The sequence below is a fragment of the Coturnix japonica genome, chromosome 7 (assembly GCF_001577835.2).
Source record: "Coturnix japonica isolate 7356 chromosome 7, Coturnix japonica 2.1, whole genome shotgun sequence".
Classification (NCBI taxonomy): domain Eukaryota; kingdom Metazoa; phylum Chordata; class Aves; order Galliformes; family Phasianidae; genus Coturnix; species Coturnix japonica.
Genome location: NC_029522.1, coordinates 33,248,791 through 33,271,899, shown reverse-complemented (window position 1 = coordinate 33,271,899; position 23,109 = coordinate 33,248,791). Strand labels below are relative to the sequence as shown.

Sequence of the window (23,109 nt, the reverse complement as noted above, 5' to 3'; positions counted from 1 at the left end):
ACAAGCAATCCAGACTTCTAGAGGGTGTCAGGGTTATGTGCACTTGATACATGAATTAGATGGATCTACCAAGAATGATGCATAACAGTTCTTCCAGCACAGGTCTGGGATGTGGTAACTAAAGGCAGCCTTAGTTATACTGATCATCAATCACATAGTGGGTTACAAGAATGACAGGAGTGAGAAAAGCAAAATGGCAGACAACAAAGCCTGAATTTCAAGAGAGCTGCCTCAAGCTTATTCAAGGAATTCAGGGTTGAAAGAGCTCAGGATATCGGTAGATTTTTAGTAACAGCCTCCTCCAAACACAAAAGCAGTCCACCCTGATACTATAACAAACAGGAGTTTGGCTTGGCTCACAACTCCAGTACAAAAAGGTGGGATACAGGAACTGGTAATAGGACAAAGGGAGGAATTTAGAAATACTGATGGGCACGTAGGGATGATGCTATGAAAGCCAAAGATCACTCAAAGGTAAAACTGGAAAGAAAAGCTGACAACAAGAACTCCCACTGCTACTGGAGAAGCACCAAAACAGTTCAGGGACCGGAGCACTTCCCTGTCAAGCACTGAAACTTGTTACTCAGGCAGGCTGTGCAGTCTCATCACTGAAAGTTTTCAGGATCAGACTAGGTAATGCCCTGAGCTGACCCTGCTTTGTGAAGATGTGGGGTGCCGTGTGAAAGGCCTTACTGAAATCCAGATAGATGACATCAGTGGCTCTTCCCTCGTCCATTGATGCAGTGGCACCATCATAAAAGGCCACTAGGTACCCTTGCTGAAGCCATGCTGGTTCTCCTGTATCAGCTCCCTGCGTTCCATGTGTATTAGCACAGCTTCCAGGAGGATCTGCTCCATGACCTGCCCCGACACAGATGGGACTGACTGACACTGTGACTTACTGATCCTCTTCCCAGAGACCTAATGCTGAAAAATTCTTCCCTATACTGTTTTTTTCTGCTTTTTTTTCCCACCTCATAACTCTTTCATTAACGAAGCTTTTGACTCCAACAAAGCAGTAGCTTTAATTCCACCAGAATTTTTTGTCTCTTTAGTAAGTTAAGATATAGTTTCTCTCTTCCCTCCTTTTATAGTTATACAGTTGAGGATTGAACCAGATCCAGAAGCACTGGTACTCCTCCAAGCTCTTCAAACAAAAAGCTTCCCCACCTCCTATGCAAACAATTACAACACAGTGTCACTCACAGTAGATTGTGCAAACAGGATTGTAGAGCCTTCTGTGTTCCAGTTGAGAAGCTCAGCTTATTCTCCTGTGCTTTTGCCTGTGCATGGATAATGAGGTTCTAGGGCTGAACTACTTGCAGGCTGACTGGCAAAAAGGCAGTTATTACTGCGCATGCACTGCAGCAAAGGTACCTCTCTCAGTTGTGCAGATTTAACAACATACCTGTCTACAACAAACCAATCTGCTAACACATGAGGAATCATTACAGACAGATCAGTTCAGGCTCAATCCTGAGTCCCCAGCTAGAGTGGTAGTGCATAAAAGTGCACAAAAGTAGAAATGTTCTCAGTATGAAGCCATCAAAAACACATTTCAAGTGCAAGTAACTATTGGTTAACTACTTTTGTTTTTGAATGTATAACTCTGAAACCTACTGCTAGGAAAACATGACTGATTTTAATTTACTAACCAGAATTTGGAAGATAATGGGCCCAATAAGGACTTAGGAAAAACCCTTAATTAAATAATGGATAGTATTTAGTGATACACTCTTCAATTACTATCTCTGAATACATGGAATTTTGTTTCCGTTTAGCTGATGCTAAACAGAATTTCAACTCAAGGAAATAAGTTACACAAGTATATCATGTTATATGCATAAGAAAATGGTCAATTTTCTTCCTTCGGTTTACTGCCTTAGATATTTTCAAAGATGTTTAGAAGCATTAATAATATTGTTTCTGTGAAATATACCTCACTGAGCAGTAGTTTCATTAGAACAGCGTTATCACATCTGAACTTCAGAATGCTTCTTTAACTCTCCCTGCAATCCTTGCTGCTTTCATCCATAGTAGCATGAAAAAGAAACCTGAAGATGATGATCATACCACAGAACTGCAAGGGTTGGAAGGGACCCTGAGAGATCACTGAGTCCAATCCTGCTAAAGCAGCTTCTCTGCACTATGTCACACAGGTAGGCATTCAGGTGGGACTTGAGTATCTTCAGATATGCCACAGTCTCTCTGGGCAACCTGCTCCAGTGCTCCGTCACTCTCACAGTAAAGTTCTTATTAACAGTAGTCTCTGCTATGCTTATAGAAGTGTGTCACTAAAGGAAACTGAGCTGCAAGGTTGGTTAGGTAACATGTCAAATGCAGTTCAGTTTTCCCAACAGTAAGGCAGCAAAGAGTTAGATCCCAAGGTTCACTGAAATCTTTGGCAAAAAAAGCCAACATGCTTTCCTCTACATTAAAACATGGAAGTCCTTGCAAAGCTGTTTATCACACAAGACACTTGCAGCAAGAGACAAGACTAGAAAAAACTTTCCGTGCCTCACATTTTCGACTTGACTGTAAATACTGATAGTCAAAATAAGAATGCTTGTATCTGCTATCCTCTCCTAATTCTTTGGGTGATAATTTTTCTTTAATTTCCATAAGATGGCTTGTTCATCAAGGCCTTTCGCAGGGCCAACCAAAAAGCACTTTTGTCAGTCCTCTTCTTACACTTTGTAAGCTTTACAACAAAGAATTTCCAAACTGCTGAGTGTTTGCACAATAACATGGACAGTTTCACCTGACACTCCAGCTCTGACCTGAACAGAGTCAACTGATGTTAGAGTGTTGGAATGATTTATATGTGCAGAATGCTGATAAAAGGGAACCAGATGGAGTACCTTATTTAGTAAGGCACACACATACGTATGCGGTCATTACTAAGGACACAGACTGAAAAATCACTTCAACAGCAGTTTATCTAAGAATATTTTATATTCATAGATACAAACAAAAGAAATTAGCTGTAAAAAAAAGCAACGCTCTGAAGCAAGTATTCCCTCAAAACAATCATCAGTAACAACGCTGTTAATAACATGTACAGTTTTGCAGCTGCTTTCTCTACCTAACTGAAATACTAACCATAAACTATTGGTTTTAAACATATTCAGACATTTCAATAAAAGTATTTGCTATGCAAATTAGAATAATTATTTGCCACTTGAAATAATATAGTCCATTTAACCACTAATTATCTTCTTCACATGAGAACATGCAAAAAAGCCTTCACTGTTCAATTTCTTATTGAAAAAGATTGTGTAAAATATAAAACGTCAAAAAGTGTTACTTTTACATTGTGTCAGAAACCGAGTCAAAATACTACAAAGATTTTAGTTGCTCATCAGTTTCACTTTACCTGGGGACTTCTTGTTTGATCGTGACTGCATCAAGTAAGACTGGCGTGGCAGCAGAGGTGAAGATGGCAAAGACATTGAGACTCCTTTAGCCAGGTTCATCCTGTAAGCATCCCCCGGGACGGGCTGAATGCCAGTGGGAAGATCTGCGCTGTGGCCAGATGCTGCAACACTCTGCAAGGCATTCTCTGGGCTGAAGTCCCCTGCTAAAAATAAAATGTTGTCATCCATTATGGGACAAATCAAAATACAGATATTTAATATAGAAAAACATTCAGTTGCCATCAACAAGTCAGCATGACCCCCCTCTTCTCACAGCACACCTGCCACTACAGAATCCAAACAGCAAAATCACTGCAAAATTCAAAATGCACAACCAAGAGAGACTTTATTTTGCTGTAATAAAGGCAGCTGGAGGGAATAAAATCTTCACCTCAAACAAAGCAGCAGCTTTCCAGAATTCATCTTCAGAGGCAAAACTACACTTCTCACAAAGACAAAAGGAGATCTACTGCTGGAACACTTACTGGGATCAGTGTGACACCCTGAAATTCAGCGACCATCTGAGAGCACACAGCCTACTGGAGTAGTCAGTTCAGTCCGGTGACTTCGTACACCCAGTCAGAAATGTCTCACAGAGAAGCACTCACACAAAACCACTCTAAGCTTTGCCTATTTATTATTCTGTTCCAAAATAGAGATGACCAGTTAAACGCTGTTTGACAGCAAAATCTTTTATTAACTATCATGAACAAACAAAGTATTGGTTCACAACACTACATAGCAGATCAAAATAGGAAAATGCACAGAAAAGAGATCTATCCTACTGGTGCAAGAAATGCAGCTTCAGTAGAAAGTGCTGAGTTCTTCCTTGTCAGATGACAGGAAGAGTTGAAAAGTTGGCATCTAACTGCAGCTTTTTTTGTGATCCAAATGAGGGCACTGCTCAATGATTCACACAAAACTGAATCTGTGTGAAACGTGGAACAAAACTGATAGAGAGGAAAGAAAGTACTTGGAATATTTTTCACAGAGACCCATACAGCGACAAGCAGCACGGCTGGAGTATGGGAACCCAAAGTAGAACTAACAGAGAACAACAAAGAAAGCAGAAGTGACTTCTTTTAAAATATGGTTTCCTCATGTCAGGCTTATTGTCTTACAGTAAGGAAACTTACTAAAGTAAGACCCACGTGCCTCTGTAAGATCTGCCTTTCTTGTTCACTGCTGTCATTCACTTGTTGTCTTCAATTCCAAACATTACATTACAACTATTACAGGAGTACAGCTATTAGTTTTAAATCCTGGGAACCAGAAAAGCAGCTTCAGTATTCCTGCAAAGTGCTGTAATACACCAGTCTCGAAAATAGGAACTGCCCAAGTATATAATTAGAATGAAAAACCTAAACATTTTAGAGAGTATAATCACACACACTTCGGCAAGCTTTAAGATCTCATACCTGAGTCACTAAGTTCCCTTTTACTTCCAGCAGAAGCCATGAGGCTAAGGATCATTTTCTCTGTTCTCTTAAAAATTAAACACCGACATCAGCTGTTTTTTAACATTGGTTTAACATTAGAATCGTAGGATCATAGAATCACAAGGTTGGAAAGGACCTACATGATCATCTTGTCCAACCATCCTGCATTCCAGTTTCGGACATGAAGAAAAAGCACGGAAGCAGCACAATAATGCAGGTAACTGCAATGAGACAATACTGTGCTGAGGCCGTGATTTGGAATTTCTATAAATACACCAGCTGGAATGCTACAGAGAGAGCACATGAGACAGGAGACCAAAGACCAAAATGACTTCCTCCCCCTGCAGGGTTAATAAGTCCACCCACACCTCCCCTGCACTATGAAACAAGCAAACTATTCCTAACTCCGTGTTTTCTTAATAAACTGCACGGATTTTAATTTGTCCTTCTCCACTGTATAGGAAATGGTAAGTTATAGAAAAGCCCTGCAAAATCAAGAGCTACAAAAGCCCTGAATACACTGTTGTGGCATATCTTCAATCAATAAATTGAGGTGATTTGATTATGGCAGTACCTTTGAAGATGTTTTACAGTCTATTTATGTCTTACCATTCTTTTCTATTTTTCTCCTGCTGGTTCTATTTTGCTGACGCTGCCTGAGGTACAGTGGGGACAGCTACACAGACTGTGACTCAGATCCTAAGAGCAATATGATTAAAGCAAACAAGCAAACATCAAAAATGTATACCACAGAAATACTCTTTCTCAATTATTTTCCTAATTTTAAACTTCCTTTCACTTATTGTCACTCATGCACACGCTATTACGGCACAAACCCTGAGAAAGCCCAACCACTCTGCTCTCAAGCTATGAGGACATACAAGTTTCTTAGAAACCAAAGAACTTCTGCTACTTTACCAGAATATATATAAACTACAGTATGGTGCTGATGCCAGAGATCAGGTTACTTTGTCATGAAGAAAAAGGATCTCTATCTTCAAAACAGAAAGCCCACCCAAACAAAGCACAAGTTCCCTAAGTCTGAATATTGGCAGCAACTGCACAGCAGACAGTATCCCACTGACATCACTCAATGTCTGTTTCTGAGATGAAGCAATGAACAAACTTTGCTAAAAACATCAAGTTTTTGTAGCAGATTCCAATCAGGAAACCAGAAGCTGATAAAAATCACAACTAACTTTCCTTGGAAACAGAAAATATTAACAGAACTGTTGTAGAGCTGCATGTTCACCAAGGTCACTGGCAGCCTACGTCATCAATCCTCAGGATTCAATAAACAGTTAATAAATAAATCAGTATTCTCTTATGTAGAGATCACTCCCAGCATTAAACCCTCTGATCATCTTTGTGGCCCTCCTCTGGGCCGGCTCCAACAGCTCCACGTCCTTCTTGTGTTGGGAGCTCCAGAACTGGATGCAGTACTCCAGGTGGGCTCTCACAAGAGCAGAGCAGAGGGGCAGAATCACATCCCTTCACCTGCTGGTCACACATCTCCCAATGCAGCCCACAATACAGTGGCATTCTGGGCTGCGAGGGAACACTGCTGGCTCACACTGAAAGTTTCATCAATTGACACTCTGAAATCCTTCTCCTCAGGGCTGCTCTCAAGCCATTCTGTGCCCAACCAGTACCTGTACTTGGGATTGCCCTGACCCCGCTGCAGGACCTTGCTGACTGGCCCGTAGCTTTGAAAACTTTTGATTTTAGCTAATGATCAACTAGAGACTTCAATAAAAGATTATGCCTTCTTGCATAGGAGCTTCACTTTTATTTTAAAGTAGCAAGTTAGTCACCGTTAGCAAAGAAAGCTCATGTCGGTAAATGTAAGCACTGCATATAATTCAAAGTGCTAACAGCACAAAGAAAAACATGAATGGCAGAACATTACACAAGCAGTCACAACTCAGCAAAAGTTACCTGCCTTTGAAAGCCATTTTATTTTTCAATGAGTACTGACAACAATCCATTTCCTACTTGTATGTGAGAACAGATTAAAAGAGGAATACATTTCAAATTCACAATTTTTGTCCAATTCAGTTTGTACAAAACGTCAGTGAGATCACACACAATCAAAAAATAACTAAACGTATGCCAATACACGGCACAACGTAACGCAGAAATAAAATCATATCGGATTTATGTCAGATATACTTCACGTGTAGGTACCAGAATACAAGTAGGAAAAACAAAGGAAACATGGCCTCAAAAGAGCAATGTAGCAAAGTCTGCTCTACAGTAGAACTGAATAAAATCCAAGGAAAAATTCTTGGTAATCAAACTTTTTTGTTACCCCAATTAAAAAAATCTGAATACGAAGACAATCACTAACCACTAAATGCACAGCAGCACATAAGTATTCCCATACCTTTCGTTTCATCGTACAGAAATCACAGGCACTGATCCCATTCTTATTTCTCCAGATTTGCTGCTTTTGCAGCACTGCAGTACTGTGTTCTAAACAGCTTTTTGTTGATGCAGCACTCTTTGAGCACTATATGGGAGTCCAACAAAGACTTTAAAATAGAAAACACAAAAATCCCAACTACTTACCACACCAAATTCTACACAAATTGATGAAGTTTTCATGAGTGCTATGTGCTACATTTGATGTTAAACTTCTGATGGGATTTTAGTGCAGGAGGAATGCTGCAAACTAAGCACAATGCTTCCATTATTCATGTTCCTTCAGGCCTGATACTGGGTCAACAGAATGACAATGCTCATGTTATTAAAAAGCCAACTGAAATAATGGAGCATGTCCCGCAGAAATGTAATAGACAAGGTCTTCTCTTCTTTTTAAGTTAAAATCTATTACAAGTATTGCATATCTAATGATCTTTAGCATAGTAGGAAAAATACAGATTCCCACAGTGCAGGCAGTTGCCAACTTAGGACAGCTAAAGCAAACAAGCGTAACTGTTTAAGACACAGTGTATAAGGTCCAGAAGAAATACTAATACAAAGCCCTCCGTGAGCCATCTCTCCGTCCTAAGCTCAGTATTTCTATGGTAAGAACGAAGAGCAAGCTGCTCTCATCTGCCCTTCTCCCTAATAGCAGCTCAGGCACAGATCACTTGGTGTGCACTCCAGGCAGCTTTAAGCCTCCTCCACACGCACAGAATGTGAACTCTGTATGGAACCACTCCTGTCCAGGGCCAGTGGCACAGGTGAACCGCGCACAGGGAACATGAGTCATCCTCGGTAATGAATATTCATACCTGGTTCTTTCTTGCTCCCTTTTCCACCCTCTCGGCTCTTCTTTAAAACTGCCTTTAACATTTTACGTGTTGCTCCTAAAGGATAACAGAAAGAAACGCAACATCAGTATCGGCCACCCACACAAAGCCAAGCAGAATACAGGATCAATTTAAATAAAACAGGGGGGTAAACATACTTTTTTCTTTCATTTTTCCCTGCAATGTAGCTTGTTTAAGCAAAGTCCCAAAGCAGAAAGAATGTTTCAATACTTGAACTAAGCAATTAAGAATTCACCGTCTTCTTATAAAAAATAATAATAATAATAATAATTCAGCATTCTCCACATTCCACAAGTAATTAAGGTTACAAGGCTAAACCCACGTACGCTACTGTAAGACACTCAGGCACAAAGAGAGTAAAGCTCCAGCTTCTATCCTGGGATATCAGCACAGCCATGGGAGCTGCAGAGCAGCCTGGTCAGCTGCAGGCTCCGACCCACAGACGCACAGAGCAGATGGTGATGTGGTACATGGTGTCACACACCATTGGATCCTACCTACATACAATGTGCTGCTGACCAAACAAGTTCTCTGTGCTACTGCAGTTCTCATCACAGAACACATGAAATCAACAGAAAATGCCTAAAATCTTCCGCCCCAAAAATATGGATGTGCTTGTTACACCAGTGACTCAGAATCAGCCACGTCCCATAGGCAAAGGCCACACGTCAGCTCTCATCACATCTGTCCGGCAATACTGGGAAGGCTGGGCTGAAAACCACGGCTGATACTTCCTCTGACAAGCAGTAGAGTCCAACTGATCCCTCTTGCACGTTCCTGAACAACACTTTAGAAAGGATTTTTCTAATTGAATACAAAGTGCTTTACATTGGGAACTACATGTTTCTGGCTCATCTCAATTCCTTCCAGCCACTTCAGCCCACATGACAGCAGAGCACTCTGTGTGTGGATCTGGAACCACACAGACCCCAGGGTCAGCATTCACACACTGAGCACCCCTTTGTTCCAGAAACCCAGATATGTAAGTCTCACCTTAATACTACAGTATGAATGTCATAAGCTCTTTGGAACACATTTTGATGTGCACAGCTCTTTAAAAGGAAAACTTTTTACTAAATTACCATGCATTTTATTAAAACAAACAAAACAAAACACAGAACAGCGCACATGTGCAGTCTTTGAACTGATCTCTTTTTGCAATAGTCACTCTGTTCCTCGAGCACTACTTTAAAGCAGAAATTACAACACCTTGAAAACTATTAAGCTCTAAATGCTGGTTCCCTATTTTAATGGTTTACTTCATGAAACTGGAGGAGCATTTTTAACCCGGAAGCACAAACTGGCTAACTTGGTTAGATATAGGCATAAAAAAACTCCCATTTAACCTTGGCAAGCTCAAGGCTTCTAAAATGCAGCACAGACACAGATATCTGTACAATGAGGCAAGACATGATGGCATTAACATTAATACAAGTGGGCCTTGTTCAGCAGACAGACAGAACTGCTGGACCCACAGGTGCTCGGGGCTTCACAGCAGCGCAGCACAGTCTGCTGGCCCAGAAATTAATGTCTGCTGTCTGCGAGCTGCTTGTTAAACATTCATTATTTTTAATTTGAAGACGACTGGATATAGACTAATGAAAGAAGTTCTGCTACACAGTACGTTATGCTTGGAATAACTGTATGCCAGCATTCTTTCTCTAAAGAAAGATCATCAGAGTAGCTCTCAGTAACAGTATTCTAGCTGAAGGACTACAAGACAGAGCTGATAACTCATTTCAACCACAGCAGCAAAATGTCTCCCATATTCTCCCATTTCTCCTTTCAACTAAAAAATAGGCAAAAAAACTGCTTGTGTGTGTGTTTCAGCCCCTTTCTACCATCTGCTTCCATCATTCCTATGCAGAACGTTCAGTAGTTGTCTATGCTCACCAAGCTCAACAATTCTGATCTCTAAAAGGGTGAGAGTTTCATATCTTTGTTCATCATGCAGTGTATATGATCTCTTCTCCTAAGGGCAATTTCACATGAAACAAAAGCCAGTTTTATATGTTCTAACAGAGTCTAACTGGCATTTAGAATTCCTTCAGGCTTAAAATCTAAAAATTTTCTTTGGGCAAATCAATCACTCTATTCAAGTATCTTCCAGTACTTGAAGGGAGCATACACGCAGGACGGGGAATGACTGTTTACATGGGTTGACAGGACAAGGAGGAATGGTTTCAAACTGAGACAGGGGAGGTTTAGGTTGGATCTGAGGAGGAAGTTTTTCCCCCCGAGGGTGGTGACGCACTGTTCACAGGTTGCCCAAGGAGGCTGTGGATGCCCCATCCCTGCAGGCATTCAAGGCCAGGCTGGATGTGGCTCTGGGCAGCCTGGGCTGCTGGTTGGTGACCCTGCACACAGCAGGGGGTTGGAGCTGGATGAGCACTGTGGGCCTTTGCAACACAGGCCGTTCTAGGATTCTATGCAGATTATCAGAGACCTCCCCTTTATTCTTACAGTGATGATAAAGGCTTAGAATACATGGAAGAAAAATTACTTCTCTCACTAAAAGACAATGTGTAATTCTTTGTATATATTTGTAAGCTATTAAAAAGTAAATATGCACATCTACAGAACTACTGACTTATTGCTTTAACCCATCTTTTCTTTGACAAATAAATAACGTTTTCCAAGTGTGACAGCAGATCCTTGGGGATGAATAAAACTTACCCCACGCTGTAACAGTGTAGTCCCTGACTGGAAGTTCCTACTATGAAAGAATCATTCCTTGTGGTCAACTGTAATATTTTCAGTATTACAACCAGCGTTAGTTCAGTATTTGGGCATTCTCAAGACCACTTCAACACAGTTAAAAACTAGTTGAATCCAACATGTTTTTCCAATAAACATACAGATCCCTTTACATAACCCATACAGCTTGGTGAGCAAAAGCAAACTGCTTAATGAAAGTCTGGTCATTCTCCAGTAACACTTAGTGGCCTTCACTGTAGAGTCTGAAATGAACTGTCTTTAGTGAACTTTTATAAGGAGTCATCAGATGGATATGGAACACTGCTGTGCTTAAAGCCTCGACTTTGCCCTGACAGAGAGCTGAAAAGAGCTCCTGTTAAGAAGAAAGCAGGCAGCTTAAACAGGTGATACTTGACCAGTAGGATGATCATTAAAAACAGGTGTGTAAATTAATGCAAAACCATTTCAGCTGTAAGAAGCATTAGGCTTACAGGCTCTCATCCTTATCGGGGTGGGATTTCAACCAGGAGATTCCTGGAGCACACCGAGGATAACTTCCCCGTCCAGGGGAAGTGCTGCTGGACTTGGTGCTCACCAATGCAGAGGAGCTCATTAAAGAGGTTAAGACTGGAGACACTTCGGCCTGTAGCAAACATGCCCTGTTTGTGTTCACCATCTCTGGAATCTGGGCCTGGTGAAGACTGGAGTCAGGACCCTGAACTTCAGGAGAGCAAACTTCTGGCTGTTTAAGGAACTACTGGATGAGATCCCCTGGGAAGCAATCCTAAGGGGCAGGAATGAAGCGGAGCTGGCAACTCTTTATGGATGTCTTTCTGAGAGCACAAGAGCTCTCTGTCCCCCAGCACAAGAAATCAAGCAGAGGAGGCAGGAAATCAGCATGGCTGAGCAAGGACCTGCTGGTCAAACTGAGGGATAAGAAGAGCATGTACAGGCAGTATGGGCAGGAATGTGCGTCCCAAAAAGAATACAGAGATGCAGAAGTGCAGAGATGGGATCAGGAAAGCCAAGGTGCAGATGGAACTAAACTTGGCAGTGGATGTGAAAAGTAAGAAAGGACTCCACAGGTACATTGGTCAGAAGGCCAGGCAGAGCATAGGCCCTCTGAAAAAATGAGAAGGGAGAATTCCCTACAACAGACAGCAGGAAGGCTGAGGATCTCAGTGAGTTCTTTGCCTCAGCCTCCATTGGCATTCAGGCTCCCCACACCTCTCACATGGCTGAACAGGAGGTGCACGATGTTAAGCAACATGAGAGGTGATCAGAGTCAGCCAGACGAGGAAGCACGGAACATCTCCTCACTATCATGTTAGCTATTGCTATGTGCATCTGCAGCGCCTGTTTCCCACCAGTCTGGTTTGAGATCTGACAGACACACCTGTCCCATCCTGCAGTAACTCCGTTTTCTGCTCGTCTCTTGTATCCCACTGTTGATCATTTTGGCCAGTGCCCCCACAGAATGTGCCTCCAGGGATGATATCGTCTCTCTTTGCTTGACAGTTGTCCAAAAATTCTTAGTCAGGTGCCAGGTACTGCAGAAATTCCCATTAGTCAGTTCACATCTTGTACTAAAGCAGATGAAGAGTATTAACAAAGTATGAAATCTTAACTAACAGTGCCGTGAGCACCTGTTTAAACTAACCTGAATGATCCAGTAATGATGTGGGTGAACCACTGGATGACTTGGGGATAACACGGTTCCAAAAGAGGAGACATAAAACCCTTGAGGTTCACAGCTGCTTTTCAAACACACAAGAATATCTACAGCTACTCTGTGGTCAGATAAGGTTGTTTCTCCCTTTCTTTTCCCACACTGTCAAATCTCTCCAGAGAAAATACCGGGACTGTAACGACGTACAGCGTCCTACAGAATTTCCTCTTTCTTCAGTTATGACTGAAAACATAATGCTACTCGTCCTTATGGGATTCATCAAACCTATCCCACCTATCCAGCCGTTCTGAACCTCACCTCCTAGCTCTTGTTATTTCCAAGACAAATGACACTTCACTCTGTTCATCTCATTTAGACTAATTCACTGTCATCAGGGCTGTTTTCTCCCTTACATCACATCCTTACATTCCACACAAGGATATTACCCTCTCTAACATTCCATTGCCTTCTATTTCTGAATTTAATGAATTGCCTTTCCTCCAGCTTCCCAAAACATGGATCAGCATACGCAGATCATGCACTAAAATAAGTTTCTGCTTCAGGGACAGAAGCTGTGTGTGCATGGAGAGAACATGGTAATGAAGGATGGAGCCGAGGAAGGCTCCCTGCTGCTCGCCTTCAGCAATAAAACTCGCATCAAGAACATTTAGCAATAAAACAAAAAGCTGGCCCTCCCCTAATCAGAAAGAGGTATTTCAGACAGAAATAAGGTCACAAGGTTAATAAGTCTTGAAGAAACACCCATACAGGAATCCCAGCCAGCAGTCCTAGGAGCCAGTGGATGTCACAGTCTGCACCAGGGCAGGAATTAGCAAACAAATGAAATAAATCACAGATCTTTACTTTCTCTTTCTTTTCCTATGCCGTAATAGCGACTCTCATCCCATCTTTCTCTATCCTGATATGTCAAACATGGAAAATGTGACAAAACCCCTACTTTGAAATCTATTATGGAAGGGTCAAAACATCAGGCAAGAAAGAATTCATCACTTCCCTGCTGGCAGAAGAGACCCAGCACACACTGTGTCAGCAGAAAATCGAAAACCTAAAATTAGATGGAAAATAGGTCAGAAGCTGCCATTTCAGCTTTAATAGTATACAGAAAATGAAAGGAAGACCAAGACCTCGCTAACCAAAATCTTGACCCAACTCACCCTAGTAGGGTCTTATTTTACTCAGCAGTTACATACTTACATGGTGACAGCACCATTTCATCTAGAAAGTACGGAATATTAGGAGCATTGTAATAACAAGTGTCTCCAGCTCCTCAGCTGTCCCAGACACAGCCCTCATTTCCAGAGGAACATCAACAAGTTGCTCATAAAACAACACAGCCATTCACTTCAAGCAGCCAAATGTAAATGCAGAGTGCAACCATCTTACATTATACAGCCTGCAGTTCAAACAGCTCAGTCGGCAGAGTCCTCTTCCTTCAGCCCTCAACATGGCATCAGTTAAACCTGCTCCTCCACAGACACTGTTTCATAACCCGTAAAACTGATCTAGCAGAGCAGAAATGGGGACAGATCTATCATCAGTATCTACGTTACTTCTTGACCCCAACACTTCAGCTGACCCCTCAGACTATCCAGACATCATGCAGCGTTCAGAAATGCTGCTAAAAGAAATCTGTGTTCCTTGATTTCAGAAACAAAACAAAAAAAAGACAAGTACTATTAACACAGAAGAAATCAATCTAAAGGTAACAAATATAGTTACACTTAACAACAGGCAATAACCAAAAGTAGTATCTCATTTGCAGGGATGTAATACCATCAGCCAGGCTATAAACTTTATATTCCATTATCGGGCTGACTGGCCACACATCAAGTCTAAAATAATCTCAAGCAGGACGTACAAAGTGCTCTAACACCTACTTCTGACCGGGGACCCTCCCTTCTTTGTGCTTCAGCAGCCAGGAGTCAGGTTTCCATCTCATGTCCCGGTGACATTCCATTTCATATCTGCACGGCAACACAACCCCACCAGCTGATAGAGGCACTGCCTGACTTTTGGATTCCTTACCCTTCAGAACTCACACAGCTGTCTCCAGTAGCTCTGCATGCATTTGTCTGCAGACAATGTGCAATTTTATACTCTCCTTCACAGGAGGAAGGAGCCAATTTAGCAGACAGCAAAGCGACGTCATGTCAGTTGAATTCATCTGACTTTTAGTACAAGATATTCCTTTAAGGTGGTCAGCACTTCCTCGCCAGATAGCGTACACAAGATGTGTCTACTGTAATTATCCAGAACAGAACTGCTTTAACCACTTTAAACTTGCTTTTAGCAATCACGTTCAAACACCAACAGGTGACTTCTGTTCCTTTTCAGTACAAAAGCCATCGACTAAGTTCATTTAAAGTGAAAGAGAAAGAAGAGCACCGTGAACTACCAAAGTGAGACTGGGCTAAAATGAGCAACGTGTTGAGAATTTCACTGGAGGACGCTGCTAAGCCAAGCAGGTTCTCACAACAATACTCTAGGCAGTATCAAGAAGTTACCTCCAGAGTGATTTAACACTACAAGTCTCTTCTTGAAATAATCCAGACAGCATGTGGTGCAACAAACATGCTAATTTCTGTGTTTGTTTCTTTTGTCTGCAGTTACACATAACAAAACAGCAAAGCAAACAGCAAGGACAAAATGCAGCAGGCAGCTCCAGGCCGAGATACCTCATTCCACCAGCAGAGCAAGCACCAAGCAAGCAGCATGAGTGCAGTCACTGCTTCAAGAAGGGGATGTTCTTGTATGCCTGGAATGCCAGCTGCCCCATCTAGTCTGACAGCGGCACCACTGCTTACATGAAAGCAAAAATCACTATTTCCGAAGACTTGTAATAGACCAACTGCTTAATGTTTGAGAACAGGAAAACAAATTCCTTCCGAGTCCTACATGGAATCACCTGACATTGAGCCAAAGCTGGCGCTAATGAAACCTGGCAGCATGTGATTAGAGGTGCACAGAACTAGGGGAAAGCATTGTGGGACACCGTATGAAAATGCACGCTTACTATCTAGAAATGAAGGCTTCTTCAGATTCTTTTTCCATCCACTGAAAAGCAAATTCACACCAACAGCAGGAAGGAGTCCACCAAAAGCTAAGTCTGCTCTTGGATTCTTCTACTGACACAGTAAAGACATCAGCCACGATTACTGACAGCGGTCATGAAGTACCACTGTCACCACCCGAGACAACCCGACAAGGTTAAAAACAGAAACAAACACAGCTGTCATTAAGCAAGTACTTCTGCATTTTCTAACATGACATAAAATGTATTACTCTTGGTTCAAATAGATTCTGATGGTTTCTTATTAGAGCATCGCCTGATCTCAGCTACTAGATGCAAAGTGCTACCATGCAATAACAGCCTGAAATACTTACACTGGCCAAAACTACCAGTGCTCACTACGTCACAGAATGGATGAAGCTGTAGGGGACCTCTGGATGTCATCCAGCCCAGCCCCTTGCTCAAGTAGGGCAAACCACACAAGGAAATCATAGAAACCAGCACTAAAAATGAAATTCAGACATTTATTTCAGAGAACACAACTGCCTAACTGGATCTGGCAGCAAACACAATAATTAAGCAAGACAACTACTAAGTGACCCTAAAACCACGAGAACAACAGCAGCGCGAGGATCCCATGGCAGGTACAGAAGGAAGAACCACGCCTTGAATCCCAGCACACTGCTGGGTTGGCTCAGCTATCTCCTGCATCTCCCCAGAGGAATGCAGCAAAGCAGAGCTGCTCCCCTCCCTGCTTCCTGCCCCGGATACTGGGATACTTCTGTCTCCTGCAAAATGCAAACTTACTGGTTTCAGTTGCTTGATCACACTCTCCAATGAGCAACACTCAGACACTCCTCCACAGCATGAGCTACAAAGAAATACCAACATCCGTATTTTTCCAATTCCCCCTCAACTGAAGCACTTTCCATTTGAATGTACAGTGCAGTAGCATGACAAGCACATGTTACAGTGTTAAACACAAGCCCTGCTGGAACACATCTGATAAGCAGCTCCTACCGCAAAAGGTGGCCATGGAGTTAGCAGAGTTGGAGCTTTCTTGCCAGCACTCCTCATACAAGCAGACCCCTGAAGCAGCGCTGACTCTTCATCCCGTGGGCAGTGAGGCCCTGGCACTGCAGCCCAGAGCTGACGGATGGTGGGGGGCAGGCAGCCCAGGGCAGGATGGGGCTGGTGGGGGGCTCTGGGCTCCCATCCAACCCAGCTGTGCTGTGACTGCATGAAATCAATGGCAACACTCAGACGCTGCATCACTGCTTTGGGTACAACTCCCTGCCAGCAGTAAGTCTACGACAGAGTTCAGTAGAAGGACAAGAAGATACGTACAACCTCCCAGTTTGTTCTTGAAGAAAAATTAAAGGCTTGTCTATACAAGGTAAAAAGTGCTTCACATTCACGCTGCACGTTATTCTGCAGTAACTATCTGGTACAGACAAGACCATACATGCTCTTACCAAAACTACAGAATACCGGGCAAGCCCGTATTTATTAAATTTTACACTTGCTCTGCTGCTTTCAGTAATTAAGCAGCCAAGCACTGCTGAGAGCCTCCAAACCCAGTGCCACAAAGCACTGCCTCCAAAGGCAAGTGTCCAAAAAACAAAGAGTAACTGAAATCCTCAAAACCAGAATGCAGCTAGTGGAACAATACAAACTGTGTCCTTTAACATCAGTGATTCATTACCACCTCCATCTACCTGGATCTCCAGCAGTTTGCCAGGACAGCTCATGAGCCTTTACCTTCACCAGCAGAGGCAATGCTTGAAAGTCCCACTGCAACCTAATGAACTGAGTTCACTGATTTATAGAGTGAACAGATGCAAGAGACTGAAATTAATGAGAACAAACTAGATCAGAACTTTGAAGGAAGGGAAAGAGACTGTTTAAAGCTCTCCCTTGACCAAACCGGGCTCACTAAGGAGGAAAACATTTTTTTCCTGATGGAAACAGGAGGGGAAAAGCTGCAAACTGCAGCTGCACACAGCAGCACTGCCACCCTGCAGCTTTACGTGCATCAGGGAATCCTCCAGCCGAGCATTAGGTTCTGACCCTGTGCTAGAAGGCACAACGTGTCTCCTCCATTCCACTTTACCAAGTTTAACTGCACTGAGGAAAGGAAATCTTTTCCCTGATGCCTTTTAATTGTCACGTGCAAATCTTCCATGCACGCGAGGAGCCTACGCTGCCAGTTGGACAGTGCTAAGATTTCACTTCATCACAGCAAAGTCATGCCTACAGTTTGTGGCAGAGGCATTTCTCTCTTTTTTTCTTGGTATTTTCAGTTTCTGGCAAATATTGCAGAAAAATCCAGAAACTCTGTCCCTATTAAAGCAAAAAATCACCCCCTTTCTGACCTCAGTGGGAATCCAGCCCAGCACAGACCTTGAAGCACATTAAGGATCAATGCAACTCGCAGGCATTTCTGATGCAAACCACAGCACAGTGCCCTCCAGAGCTGCATTAGGAATAGTTTGTCATCGCTGTTCAAAACAAGAAACAGACCAAACACATCAAAACAAAAGGACCTGTCCACAGTCAGACTCTCCAGCAGCTTCTCTCACTTAAATTTCAGAAGTCAAAGGTTATTATTGTACTTCTGTCTACTCTTATGTTTATACTGTTTAGATCCTAACTTGTTAAAGCCCAGGCAGAAATGGAAATCCAAAGCAAAGGACAGCTATTAAAGAAGGCAATGGACTGCTTTCCTTGACTCACGTTTTTGAGGAAAAGAAGCAACCTTTACCCAAATTCTCGCATTTTCCCAGATCAAACAAAGCTCGTTTGATGGATGTTTAACCCAGTCTCTATCTGTTCCAGTAATTAACACACCCCTGCTGTTCTGAGCGCAGCGGCTCCGAACCTGGCTCACAACTACCAGCTTTTGACACGTCACAGATATTTAATAAGGAATACATAAATACAATTAAGTACATGGCAGCAAAGTTCCAGCAGGAGCTCAGACAATATTCAAAGCAGCAAAGTGCTGTGAGCCCAACGGCAGCCATGGAGCTGCTGCTCACACACACACATCAAACGCTCCTGTCAGGGCGTTTCCTGTGCTGCTAACAAGTTGCAGCTTCTCTCCTGCTGGATCTAAATTTAACCAGGACTAAGACAAGTCTTAATTTACCTTTTTTGTTGTTGTTGTTAATTAACACCCCTCCTTTCTCCTCCTCAAAAGAGCACAACCACGGCAAATCAGGCGATACACGCAGCCTGGACATTCATTTTTAGAACTATTCATTACCAGATACATGAAACATGCACTAAACAAGCAGCAGACGCTCACCGGGCCACCCTGCACATTTCTAGCACCTAGAATGCTGCTAGACACAGATAACACGAGCACTGCGGCCTTCCAGTAACAAGGGGAGCTTATGAACAGGAGGGAAATCAATCTTGTATATGGGCAGATCGTGACAGGACGAGGGGAGTGTCTTTAACTAAAGGAGGGGAGATTTAGGTCAGACGTGAGGAGGAAATCCTATACCTGGCAGGCAGTGAGGCCCCGGCACTGCTGCCCTGAGCTGGGCCCTGTGCACCCTGAGCTGGGCAGCAGGCAGCCAGCAGCAGGGCTGGGAATGAGGGGCCCTTCCAGCCATAGCACTGTGAGTAGTGACACCTGCCAGCTGTATGAACATACGTAAAAACAGCCTTTACAGCAGTGGTCACAAGTTCAGCGGCAAGCCAAGGCTTCTCAACACAACCCAGAATGCCTCGCTATCTGCACTGGAGGAATCACCACATCGGCAGCTCAGGTCAGGCCTGAAAGACTGCTAGTGAAGTGTTCCGATTTGGTTACCAACATGCAAATTCTGAAGTATGGCTGGGCAGGACTGGGAGAATGGCAGGTAGAAGGAACGGGAGGAAACTCCCTGAACTGAAGGAGATTCTGCACCAGCTGCTGCCCTGGGCCGTGTCCCCACACACTGCAGGGCTCCAGGTAAATTACAGGTAGTAATGCAGGTCCCTGCTCCAGCCCTGCGCTCCCACCCACCTGGCACTGCTCTTTGGTACCTTCATTCCTGCCATGCTGCAATAGGATGCATAATATTAAAAAAAAAATTTAAAAATCAGGTTGAATTTGAGCAATATTTTGACTGTTAATCAGAGGACGAGATACTGCAGGCAAAGTGCGACTGCAACAGCTCTGCAGGCTGCAGAGAATCTTCTAATACCACCGTGTTTTAGAGATCTCAAACATCTAATCCACATCTACTGACAATTCACAACTCCGACCTTTAACACAGCACCACGAAGCTTAGGAGGCTGACAAAGCCTGCACAGAAAGATTTAAAACATGTACCTGTAGCTCAGTACTTCTGTTCTAAGGGTCTTTATGGTAAGCAGAGCCAGAAGCTGCGCTTAGCTTTCCAATTTCAAACCTCTCCAGATGAAACTGAAAATCCCATCCTAACTCTAGATCAAATTAAAGAAGAGAAATTAAACGAAGAGCAGATGTACACAGTGACTTGCTGAGCACTGCTGCCAACTGCAACACCAAGATGCACGTAGGAGTGCTCGACTTGACCTCAAAGACGTCTGAATTTCTGCTAACATCAATGCAAAGAAGTTACGCACTGACACTGCTGGGCTGATCTGTGCTTAAGGCCTTGTTAGAATGTGGCGCTGCAGGCACTGTGGTGTGTGCAGCACAGCAAACTGCTCGCTGAGCCCTGCAGCAGCGTCCTGCCATGCACCGGGCACTGTGAGGAGCCCAGCACAGCGCAGAGCGCATCACACACATCCCGGTTAGGGACTATTAACCAGACGGAGAAATAAAACATCCCAGCAGTTACTCTCCTAGCAGCAGAGAGAAACCTGTAACAGGGCCTTGGCATGACTTGGCCTTCTGCTTCCACTCTTACAAAGAACACTTTGGCACAGAGCACCTCCACACATCACGCAGGAAGGCCAGCACTCAGCCCATTAAAGTAATGCAAGCTGTAATGTTCCAGCTCCAAAGCGCCCTACAGATGGAGCCTATGGCTCAGCAGGTCTCCACTCAGTGAGTCGGGGGGGGAGGAAACAAAAAGCCCTAAACAGTATTAGAGAAACAGGACATTCTGAAGTTGGAGCTGTTCCACTCCTATTATCTACATACACAGTGTGTGCTTCAAGAGAGAGGTTTGGAAAGGATGAAAGGTGCCCGTGCAGTGTGCAGCAGCTAGATGGGGCAGAGCTGGTACATCAGCATCACATAACACACCAGATATTTTCCATTAATGAGCAACCAGCTCACTTTCCCCCTCCACATGCCTTACTGTGCTCTTCCTACTATTCTCCCTGCAGTTTTCCAGCAGCACCGCCTCCTATCCACAAGCTGTCTGCATCTTTCCTTTTTATTGCAACAGCCGTGTGATAAATAAACCACGCAGCCCCCACACGGCGCAGGCAATGCTGACACAGCCTCAGAGCTTCCAGATGTGTTACCCAGCGCTGAGCCCTCCCTGCTTCCGGCAGGGCACGGCAATCTGGCTCCTGGGAGAGCCTGAAATACCCAGACTTTGTCAGAGCAGCAGCTCCACAGGAAACCTCTATGGTAAAGCCACAATTATACATCCTGACTTACAGCTATGTCCACCAGCATCGTTACAGCAGCCAGCAGAGCAGGCTGATGCCCTCAGACACAGCAATGTGAAACCCTGCCCATCCATCCTTCATCCTCACAGAGAGACTGAATCCTGATGACAACACAAAGTTCAGCTAAAGATAAACATCGTTCTGTGAAGATTGCTTAGCTGTGTCCAGAACTGTGTGCTCAGACCACAGAGTTGCTATGGCATCGGCTCCAGGCCTGTGGTCTGACACACAAAATGCCTTTTTCCTAAGGACTGTTGTGGGAAGCCGAGCACTTTGGCCGGGCACCAACTATGTTTTGGCTCCCCAGCAGATATCATTTATCGCCACTCGGACATTCCAGTGGTTCTCTGCACTGAGGCAGCAGCACAGCCAGCAGCTCAGCACCATCTCAGCCTGCCCGTGTCACACGGCCCCACACACCCCACAGCAGCGATGGGGCACAGGAACCGCGCTCACGCCTTCTCTGCTCACCAGCATTATTAACATCACGGCACTGTTTTCCCACCCCTTCACCACCGGAGCAGAACAAACAGGAGAGGTGAGGTGAGCTTTTGGCAGCTGCGTATCAAACCACAGCGGGAGGAAATTCTGCAGGATGCGAGATATTGCACCGATTTCCCTTATTTCCTGGTCTTTTTAATTATATAACCATCAGGATGTTTGCTCCAAGCAACAACGGAGCTCACACGGGATTTCTGCAAACAACGAATGTGGGACGAAGGGTCCTGGGGCGGCCGACACCCCATGGGCACATCGCCGCCCCTCGGGGCACCCAGCGCCCAGCACAGCGCCCAGCGCATCCCGCAGCACAGCGCCCAGCACAGCGCCCAGCACAGCGCCCAGCACAGCGCCCAGCACAGCGCCCAGCACAGCCCCCAGCACAGCCCCCAGCACAGCCCCCAGCACAGCCCCCAGCACAGCGCCCAGCACAGCGCCCAGCACAGCGCCCAGCACAGCCCGCAGCACGGCCGGCTCGGGCCGCACAGCGCCGCCGGGTGCCTGCAGGACGGGCCCAAGTACAAGGCAGGAGCGGGGCTGTGCAGCCGGCGGGGCCGGGCCACAGCTGAGCACAGTGCGGTGCTCGGTTACAGCCGGTGCTAAAAGCGGGCACCGAGGGCGCTACCTGCGACCCGGCACTGCCTGCGACCCGGCACTACCTGCGATCCGCCCTCAGCAGCCCGTCCCGGCCCGGCCCTGCCGGCACTGCCCGGCCCCGCCGCACAACTTTGGCTGTCACCGCCGCTGGAAGGAGCGGCCGCTTCCCGTCCCGTCCCGTCCCGCTCCCCCGCACCCAACAGCGGATGAACCAACTTTCCTTCCCGTACTTTCCGCACTTACCGCGGCCGTTCCCCCCCAGCCGCACGGAGCGCGTGCGGGGCGGGCGGAAGCCGCGGCCGAGCAGCGCCCAGGCCGGGCCTTGAGCCCAGCTCAGCTCGAGCTCCCGCCCGGCCCGGCCCCACTCTCCCGCTCGCAGCCCGACGCCGAGGGCGCAGCCCGGCACTCACCTCCTCGGCCGGGCCCGGCTCCGCTCGCCCGGGGCTGCGCGGCCCATCCGGCGCCAGGCGGCGGGATGAGCTCAGCGCCTGCGGGAGGCGGCGAGTCCCCGCCCCGCAGCCCACGGCCAACCTCCAACGGAGCGGGAGCGGCTCCGCGGGGCGGGGCGGGATCCGACACTGCTCGGCCACGGCTCGACCCGCCGGGACGGGCCGCACGGAGCTGGGGCGGGGCCGAGCGGAGCCAGCGCTGCCACCTGCGGGCGGGACGCGGCTGGGGACGGGCTGAGCCGCCTCGGAGCCGCATCCGGCCTCAGCAGCGGAGCCGATGATCGTTCGTCTGAACGCGGCTTGTTCCGTCTCGTCTTCCTCGTACCCTGTTCCAGCTGGGCGGAACGGCACCGAGCTCCGCTGCTCGGGAATGGGGTGCTCTGCTCCCAACACACAGACCGGGAGTGAGGGCTGGAAGGAGCGGCACGGCT

General features: G+C 45.4%; 1 protein-coding gene across 1 annotated transcript in view; it reads right to left on the bottom strand.

Annotated features, from left to right (window-relative positions):
• TANC1 (tetratricopeptide repeat, ankyrin repeat and coiled-coil containing 1) overlaps positions 1–22,742 on the bottom strand; it is a 48,607-nt gene extending 25,865 nt beyond the window's left edge. The window contains exons 1-3 of the mRNA XM_015869309.2: positions 22,640–22,742; positions 8,095–8,169; positions 3,377–3,580 (exon numbers count right to left, since the gene is read on the bottom strand). Coding sequence (XP_015724795.1) covers positions 3,377–3,580; positions 8,095–8,155 — 265 coding nt within the window. The 5' untranslated portion in view covers positions 8,156–8,169; positions 22,640–22,742. The remainder of the gene's footprint in view (positions 1–3,376; positions 3,581–8,094; positions 8,170–22,639) is intronic.
• Between the last annotated feature and the right edge of the window lie 367 nt (positions 22,743–23,109).